We start from the raw sequence: 9334 nt of genomic DNA, 5'->3' as shown, positions 1-9334 counted from the left end.
TGTGTGTGTGTGTGTGAAACCAGCCTGAAGTGCTGCTGGTTTCTTATGAAGCTGTAGGACCAGTTTGTGCGGTCAGCTGAGTTTCTCTCACACAAGATTATTACATCATGAAGTTTGTGGCACTGCAGACTGTTCCTGTCAGACTCTCAGCATTTATGCTTTCAACCACTATATCACAGTGTAAATAAATACTGTATGTATATAACTGATATCACATCAGACACTTTAAGTCTGGATTAGTAAAGGCTGGCTCAGGTTTTCCACACTGTGGGTGTTTTTTAACGATGTGATGTTGATCGATTGTGACACAGTTTTCAACTGGAGGCTCTCTCAGTGACGGGGTTATAGATTGACCTCATTCTCCACACAAACCTGTGACCGCGAGGAACGGCCTCTATCTGCTGTTTGGTGATAAAGCGCTGGGATTAAAGCCTGAACCACAGCGGATGAGCCATAGCTCGGCTGAATGAGGTGCTGGACTGGACAGTCTATTTAAACCACAGCGCCGATGGCTCCAGTTACATGAATGGAACAAGTTCACCGACGCTGATCTGACACATTGTCAAGCTGCTGACCACGTGTGTGTTCTGGACACCGTAGACCCCACATGCTCCCTAACGGCTGGTAAATGACGCTGTCCAGAAGCCTCGTCACAGATGGTGTCAGTCTCAACCATCTGCTGCTGCCCCAGAGCCGAAGCCAGTGACTTACAGCAGACTGTCCAGTCCAGCACCTCATTCTGCCGAGCTACGGCTCATCCGCTGCGGTTCAGGCTTTAATCCCAGCGCTTTATCACCAAACAGCAGATAGAGGCCGTTCCTCGCTCCAGATCTGGATTGATCAGCACTACTGAGGGCTCATGATCAGTCCAGATCTGCTGATCAATCCAGATCTGCATCATGAGCCCTCAGTAGTGCTGATCAGTCCAGATCTGCATCATGAGCCCTCAGTAGTGCTGATCAGTCCAGATCTGCATCATGTGCATCATGAGCCCTCAGCAGTGCTGATCAGTCCAGATCTGCATCATGAGCCCTCAGTAGTGTTGATCAGTCCAGATCTGCATCATGAGCCCTCAGCAGTGCTGATCAGTCCAGGCCTGCATCATGAGCCCTCAGTAGTGCTGATCAGTCCAGGCCTGCATCATGAGCCCCCAGTAGTGTTGATCAGTCCAGGCCTGCATCATGAGCCCTCAGTAGTGTTGATCAATCCAGATCTGCATCATGAGCCCTCAGTAGTGTTGATCAGTCCAGATCTGCATCATGAGCCCTCCCTCAGTAGTGCTGATCAATCCAGATCTGCAGCATGAGCCCTCGGTAGTGCTGATCAATCCAGATCTGCATCATGAGCCCTCAGTAGTGCTGATCAATCCAGATCTGCATCATGACCCCTCAGTAGTGCTGATCAGTCCAGATCTGCAGCATGAGCCCTCAGTAGTGCTGATCAATACGTGAATTCGTATTCAGAAAGGCACGGAAAACAAATAACGATTGCTAGCGGTAGCCTGTTACATTACAGTACATAAAATTTCACTTACCACATAAACAGAGTAAGGAGAGATGACTGAGGAATGACGAATGATTTGCAGATCCTAAGCACCACTGACAAACATCTAATCTTGTAAAATGTGTAGTAAGTACTGCCGCTCCATAGTATAAACAAAGTACGTGCGATAGCAAATCTCGAAAGTGAAAGTGAAACTAAAAAGCGATCGTGCATTCAAAAGCAGTTTCAATGCCAGGCATAATAGCGGCTCCCTGATGCCCGCAATTTATATACAGTACAATTACCCAATGATATAACTGAGAGTATTGAAGTATATATTTTCCTCCCATCTCGTATTTATTCCCTTTAGGGGTTCCTTATACATGTCATTTTCTTTCAGAAAACGGTATTGGCATGCGGCGGATTGCGGGGTAGGGGGGATCACGGTGCCGGCTCAACATCGTGATGTCTATCAGCCATCGTCCCAACCCTAGTCCAGATCTGCATCATGAGCCCTCAGTAGTGCTGATCAATCCAGATCTGCCGTCATGGCCTGAAAGACAGTGAGAGTTATTGTTGAAGGCTCTGAGCTAGTTATCCAAAAATGTGGTCAGACGGGTCGCCTTACGCCACAAACGCTCTGAATGCTTGGTAAAAGAGCACATATTGGTGGAATAAACCACAGCTATGATTGGGAGAAACAAATGACTCCAATTATATTTAGGTATTAAAGGAATTAAACGTTGATATGAAATGAAATCGATCAATCTGTCACCAGTGGGCTGCAGTGTTATTGGAGTAAATGACAGAACAATTGCTTTAATCATCATTGTACTGATTGACTTTGTCCAGTCTGATCTGTTCTGGGAAAATAACAGACAGATATTGATCAGGACTGTGTTTGTGCGGCCGCTGCTGAAGTCACAGCAGAATTGAATTCTGTTTGGATCATTGAATCATTATTCCCTGTTTATCGCTGTGAAACTGCTTTGAAACAATCTGTATTATGTATGAAATAAATGTGACTTGATTAAAAATGGCACAACTTTCCAGCTTCGATTGAGCTTGACCTCCTGAGCGGCCGATTTGAAGTCGCGGGAGTCTTGTGTCCTGAGTTTCTGTGTGATTGTGGCTCTGGTCGTTCAGTGATTTGGTGTTTGACCTGCAGGAATGTGTCCGGTCAGAGCCCCTCCCACTCCACGGTCTGCTCCAATCAGAGTTCAGGTGTGGCTCTGTGGGTGTGTGTGTGCTGGTAGTGCCGCATTCCTGCCGTGGCTCAGCTGAGAACAGGGAAAGTTCTGGATGCTTCTCTGTGGTTATGTGTGAATCACACGCGCGTCTCGTCATTGTCAGGTTATTTTGAGATCTGGGGAAGCGCTCTACGCTCGACAGGACGGTCCTGTATCTTTCTGCGTTCTGTACTCTGCCACACTTACCTTCAGCAAAGTAAAAGACGTTTGGAGTCGTGTCATCTCATCATTCACATGATCGGTCCTCCTGAAACACCGTTAATCGCTCGTGAGCGTTCAGAAGCTTCACTCATGAATGAACAGAGACGGTCCTCCTGAAGCGCTGCTAATCGACCTCACATTAACGATGTTTCCGCACACCGCTCGTGAGCGTTCAGATGCCACGTGAACATGACGTCAGCCTGCGGGCCGATGATGCATTCAGATGATGTTTGAGGTCGTCATCAGAAATCACGTGACGTCTGTGTCAAATCTAAATCAGATCAGAGTTAATGAGGAAGGCTTTAATGAGCTGAACTGATGCACTCTTTCACACACACACACACACACACACACCACACAAAAACACACACACACACACAGTTATTCCTCAAACCTCTGCTGTAATTACTTAAGTTCACTTTAAAATCCAAAACTTTTCATGTTGTGAGCCCGTTATTTGTTTAAATTATTTTTGAAAAGTAGTGATGTCATTTTTTATTTACCTTGTGTTTTATTTTTCGACATGCATTACTTACAGTGCTGTGTAGATTACTTACAAATTGTAATCAATTACTGATTATAAATTACATGACAGAAATCCAAAGTTCTGGCATGAAACTCTAGATGGTGCAGTCCGATAGGTTAAACTCAATCTGACATAATGACATCATCATCTCATGGTGCAGCTGATTGGTTATCTTTGTATCAGCAGCCAATGAGCTCGCTGCTGTACATTCATATATTTAGCTGCAGCGTGCTTCAGAAACCCTCCACCTTCCCCAGCTCCACCTGTATAGATCTGCTACGAGGTGATTCATGTGTGCTATATGGGGGTTATTTCATGTTATTTGTGCAGCAGCAGTATTTCTTTCATGCTCACAGCAGCATGGTGTGGATGTATTGGCAGCAGCAGATCTATTCCACCAAGACCAAACACATTAACATTGTCGTGTACATTACCATGCCAATCCCTCCGAGAGCTGTCATGATAGAAATCATAGTTCGTACCGTAATCTGTTGGATTACACATAGCAGGTAATGTATTCTGAATAATTTTTCATTACTTTTTTTAAAAATTACTTTTGACCTAAAATATATTCCATTCTTTGTTACCAACATCATGATGTGTATTAAACACTACATTAAGCCTGGGTTTCCCAAACTGAACTTCATGAATGAACTACAGGGGGTTTGAGAGTGGATGAATAGCCTTCCAAATGTGTAAAAGCGGAAGAAATTTGGAAAGGAAAATTTAAAAGAGGAAAAAATAATAATTGGGGCAAATCAAATTATAAATAATTTACAGCCATTATATGAATAATATGTGTCTGGCATTGTGAAGTGCAGCTGGTATCTGTAATTCCTTTGGACTTCATGGTAAATCATGGTAAAAAACAAATATATAAAGTCGCTGAGCAGAAGCAGCTTCATAAGTTTAGATTTGTTTCCCTTAATGTGGGCTTCACTTTAGCTCAACTCGCATTCATATCGGTTTCATTGTGACGCACTTTTTCTGATGAGACTTTTTTGGCACTCAGTGAAAAGACCTTCGTGTTCATTATCAAATGTTTAGAAATAAATTAAGTCTGTAATTGTAGAGTGAATGGTCTTCAGTCGGATGAGGATCTGCCTTTTATTTAGGCTTGTTTTGCCCATTATCACTCTGTAATAACTGATTGTAATCGGTCAGTGTCTAATGACTGTCAACTGTATAATTGGTCGTTGTCTCAGTCAGGCATCGTTAGCATGAGCTGATGTTGACAGCTGTAGGTCATCACTGATCTTCAGAAGCTCTGGCAGATGATGTGTGCTTTATTCTCATATGAGTGCAAACTGTGCAAATAAATGAACAAGTACTGATAATGTTCTAAATATTAATATCAAGCTGAAGTTGATTATTTCACACACAGATGAGTGTGACTGCAGTGTGTGGTGACCTGAGCTGACCATCATGTGATGTGTGTGTGTGTGTGTGTGTGTGTCGCAGGGAGCAGCCGATCTTCACCACCAGAGCTCATGTCTTCCAGATCGATCCCACCACTAAGAAGAACTGGGTTCCTGCCAGTAAACAGGCCGTTACCGTCTCGTACTTCTATGACAGCACACGCAACAGCTACCGCATCATCAGCGTGGACGGGTCAAAGGTCAGACAGACACGTGTGTGTGTGTGTGTGTGATGGAGTCAGTGTAAGAGGGTCTGCTGATGCTGTGATCCACAGTCTGAGTGCTCACACACACACACACACTCGCACACACACACACACACACACTGAGGGTCTTCCTCTGCAGAGGGTTTATGGTTCATGTTGCCATGGAGATTTGGATCAGTCCCTCAGTATGGAGGCGGCAGTGATGATGTCACAGCGCACACCTGCTGCTGTCACTCTCTGAGAGCAGATTGATGAAGACTCACACTCACATTAGTGTGTTAGTAGCAGACAGACAGACACACACCTGCTGCCGTCACTCTGACAGCACACACACACACACACACACACACACACGTGTTAAGGTTAAATGGCTGGTCGAACACACACGTTACTCTGATCAGCTTCAAGAGTCACACAGAATCAGTGAGAGTGAAACACTGAAGAAATGACGTCAAATACACAAAATACATAGCTGTGTGTGTGTGTGTGTGTGTGTGTGTGTGTGTGTGTGTGTGTGTGTGTGTGTGTGTGTTCTTGCTGCTAATTAATCAGTCCAGCTGTCTTTAACTGTTTCCAACAACAATTGTATTTATGACATATGAGTCACATTTTGGAGAATTATAGAGAAGTGACATGTGAAAGATTAAGGACTGATATTAGATCAGCACTCTTATTTATTAACACACAGGAATGATGTGTGTGTGTTACGTTGTGATGTGTTTGTTTTTCAGGTGATCATCAACAGCACAATCACCCCCAATATGAACTTCACTAAAACGTCGCAGAAGTTTGGCCAGTGGGCCGACAGTCGTGCAAACACAGTGTTTGGACTCGGCTTCGCCTCCGAACAACAGCTGTCCAAGGTCTGACAATACATCACGCATGCTTGCACACACACACAAGCACAGGCCGTCACACATGCATGCACACACACAAACACATCACACAAACAGACATCACACACACAGGCCGTCACACACACACACAGATCATCACACATGCATGCACACACTCTCACACACACACAGGCCGTCACACATACACACACACACAGGCCGTCACGCATGCATGCACACACACACACACACACACACACACACACACACACACACACACAGGCCGTCGCACGCATGCATGCACACTTGATGTGGCTGTTTTTGATGTTGATGTTTTATAATTATCTGAAACGGTCACAGCACGTGTTTCTGCAGTAACTGTAGAAGCAAAACACCTTTATGAAGGTTCATATGTTCATTTCATAAGCCTTTTGACAATCAGAGGTGTAAAAGTCCCAATCTGTGTTTTTTTCCTTTCCTGATCCGTGTTTTTTCTGTGTTTTACCTCAGTTTGCTGAGAAGTTCCAGGAGGTCAAAGAAGCTGCGAAACTGGCCAGAGAAAAATCTCAGGAGAAGATGGAGACGTCCAGCGATCAGTCGCAGGTACATGTGACAACATGATCGTCATCTGAAAAACAAACACGCAGTCCTGCAGGTTCCTCTGACCCTAATGAGACAGAAACAGCAGAATGCTTAAACTGAGGAGGAAAAATATATATTTGTATATGCATGCATATATACGTATCTCGGATTTGACTTCACTGTTCGGAATAGAGATAAAGCACATTTAGGCCACGCCCACGGGGGGGGGGGCAATCCAACCCTCTCCATTGACTTTGTATTGCGGGAAGCTGCCTCCTTGTCATTTCTGACTTATAATAAAAAACAGAACAATGTCTAAAAGCTGCTGTGTGACAAGGTGTACAGTAAACAAGCTAAAAAACCCAGAACTACGTATGAACTACGTCGACCCAAAAAACAAAATGGTACTCAGTAGCTTGTATGGCCCCCATGTGCTTGTATGCATGCATGCTTCTAATGAGACGACGGATGGTGTCCTGGGTATTTCCTCCCAGATCTGGACCAGGCATCACTGAGCTCCTGGACAGTCTGAGGTGCAACCTGGACTGAAACATAATGTCCCAGAGGTGTGCTATTGGATTTAGGTCAGGCGAGCGTGTAGGGCCATTCAATGGTATCAATTCCTTCATCCTCCAGGAACTGCCTGCATACTCTGGCCACATGAAGCCAGGCATTGTGTGCACCAGGAGGAACCCAGGACCCACTGCACCAGCGTAGGGTCTACCTAATGGCAATCAGGGTGCCATTGTCCAGCCTGTAGAGGTCTGTGCGCTCCTCCATGGACATGCCTCCCCAGATCATCACTGACCCACCACTAAACCGGTCATGCTGAATGATGTTACAGGCAGCATAACGTTCTCCACGGCTTCTCCAGACCCTTTCACATGTCACATGTGCTCAGGGTGAACCTGCTCTCATCTGTGAAAACCACAGGGCACCAGTGGTGGACCTGCCAATCCTGGTGTTCAATGGCAAATGCCAATCGAGCTCCACGGTGCCGGGCTGTGAGCACAGGGCCCAGTAGAGGACTAGAGCCGGGCCCTCAGGCCACCCTCATGAAGTTTGTTTCTGATTGTTTGGTCAGAGACATTCACACCAGTGGCCTGCTGGAGGTCATTCTGTAGGGCTCTGGCAGTGCTCATCCTGTTCCTCCTTGCACAAAGGAGCAGATAGCGGTCCTGCTGATGGGTTAAGGGCCTTCTACGGCCCTGTCCAGCTCTCCTAGAGTAACTGCCTGCCTCCTGGGATCTCCTCCATGCTCTTGAGACTGTGCTGGGAGACACAGCAAACCTTCTGGCAATGGCACGTATGGATGTGCAGTCCTGGAGGAGTTGGACTGCCTCTGCAACCTCTGTAGGGTCCAGGTATCGCCTCATGCTACCAGTAGTGACACTGACCCTAGCCAAATGCAAAACTAGTGAAAAACAGTCAGAAAAGATGAGTGGGGAAAAAAATGTCAGTGGCCTCCAGCTGTAAAACCATTCCTTTTTTAGGGGTTGTCTCGTTGCCCATCTAGTGCACTCGTTTTTAATTTCATTAACACCAATGCAACTGAAACTGATTAACAACCCCCTCTGCTACTTGACTGACCAGATCAATATCCCAGGAGTTTAATTGACTTGATGCTATAATCTGATTAAAAAGTGTTCCTTTAATTGTTTTTGAGTAGTGTAGTAGTAAAGATGAAGGGATGATCGCGCTCCGCGCTACTGTTAGAACTGAGGCGTTTATACAGCGATCTGTAGCGCCACATCAAAGAATGCCAAAACGACATGTATTGTCTGAATTTCGTGAAAAAATTGAATGATTTGTTCGGTACACATGCATACCGAACCGAAAGACCCATACCGAAAATTTTCGGTACGAATATGTGTACCGTTACACCCCTAATATTTATATATACAGTGCCGATCCTAGAATTCTGTGTGCCCTAAGCAAAACTTTGTCGGGGCCCCAAAATGCTCCCAAAATCCTTAACCTTTCTTTCAGAACAGTTTCACTGTCAAAACAACAGTGAGTTAAAAAAAAAAAGTCAGTAATACAAAAAAGGAAGAAAATTGCAAACAATAGGGCAAATACAACAGAAAAAAAAAAACAATTTAGCCTATAATAGCCTACTATACAGAAATTGATTAAAGTAATCAAATGTACAAATAAATCACTGCATAGACTTCACCATATAAATTAAAAATAAATTAATTCATAAAGTTATGAACAATATTAAGTGAAGAGCAGATGATGACAGACAGGCAGGTTTATACAGTAGGATGCTGTCACGGAGTGCACAGATCTAATATACTGACTAGCATTCGATTTGTTTATGTTCATTTAAGACATAACTGACTGTGAGAGCTGACTGTGTTTAGTGAAAACTCATCAAGACGGACATTTTGACATATACATAGAGCCATATTTGTCCATGTTTCACTCCGACTTGAATCGCGCTCATGGAAAGCGCTTGAGAAACCGCAGCTCAGTGCTTTGAACTCGTTTTTTAGTATCGAGCAAGAACGGCATGGAGACTTATACGACAGTCATGTTACATGGTTTGACTGATTGGCATGTTAAGTAGAAAGTGAGACAGCCCACTGCATTAAAGAAACATTCATGTTTTCATAGCAGCTGGCCGAAATCAACAACAAAACTGAAATGAAATCATCTTTGAGAGGAAGGGGGCCTCCTGATGTTTCGGGGCCCTACGCAACATGCGTACGTTGCATATAGAGAGGATCGGCTCTGTATATATAAAACAATTTTATTTTATTTTTCCTTATTTAGAAAAAGTAAATGCAAAGTTCTGGCATGAAACTCTAGATGGTGCAGTCCGATAGGT

At 44.5% G+C, this 9334-nt stretch overlaps 1 protein-coding gene across 6 annotated transcripts in view; it reads left to right on the top strand.

The window, feature by feature from the left end:
- The window catches only part of LOC107665258 (homer scaffold protein 2), a 23973-nt gene that overhangs the window by 9824 nt on the left and 4815 nt on the right, over positions 1-9334 (top strand). For 4 of the 6 annotated variants that reach the window (XM_016456113.1, XM_016456105.1, XM_016456094.1 and 1 more), the window contains 3 exons: positions 4921-5077; positions 5815-5946; positions 6430-6522. In XM_016456113.1, the coding sequence (XP_016311599.1) occupies positions 4921-5077; positions 5815-5946; positions 6430-6522 (382 nt within the window). Of the gene's footprint in view, positions 1-3912; positions 3969-4742; positions 4787-4920; positions 5078-5814; positions 5947-6429; positions 6523-9334 lie in introns of those variants that run through there. The other 2 variants (XM_016456068.1, XM_016456076.1) reach the window with 2 other exon arrangements.

Source organism: Sinocyclocheilus anshuiensis, unplaced genomic scaffold (genome assembly GCF_001515605.1).
Source record: "Sinocyclocheilus anshuiensis isolate Anshui unplaced genomic scaffold, SAMN03320099.WGS_v1.1 scaffold1303, whole genome shotgun sequence".
In the NCBI taxonomy this organism is placed as follows: domain Eukaryota; kingdom Metazoa; phylum Chordata; class Actinopteri; order Cypriniformes; family Cyprinidae; genus Sinocyclocheilus; species Sinocyclocheilus anshuiensis.
The sequence above is the reverse complement of the archived record's forward strand: the minus strand, read 5'-3'. Positions and strand labels throughout refer to the sequence as shown.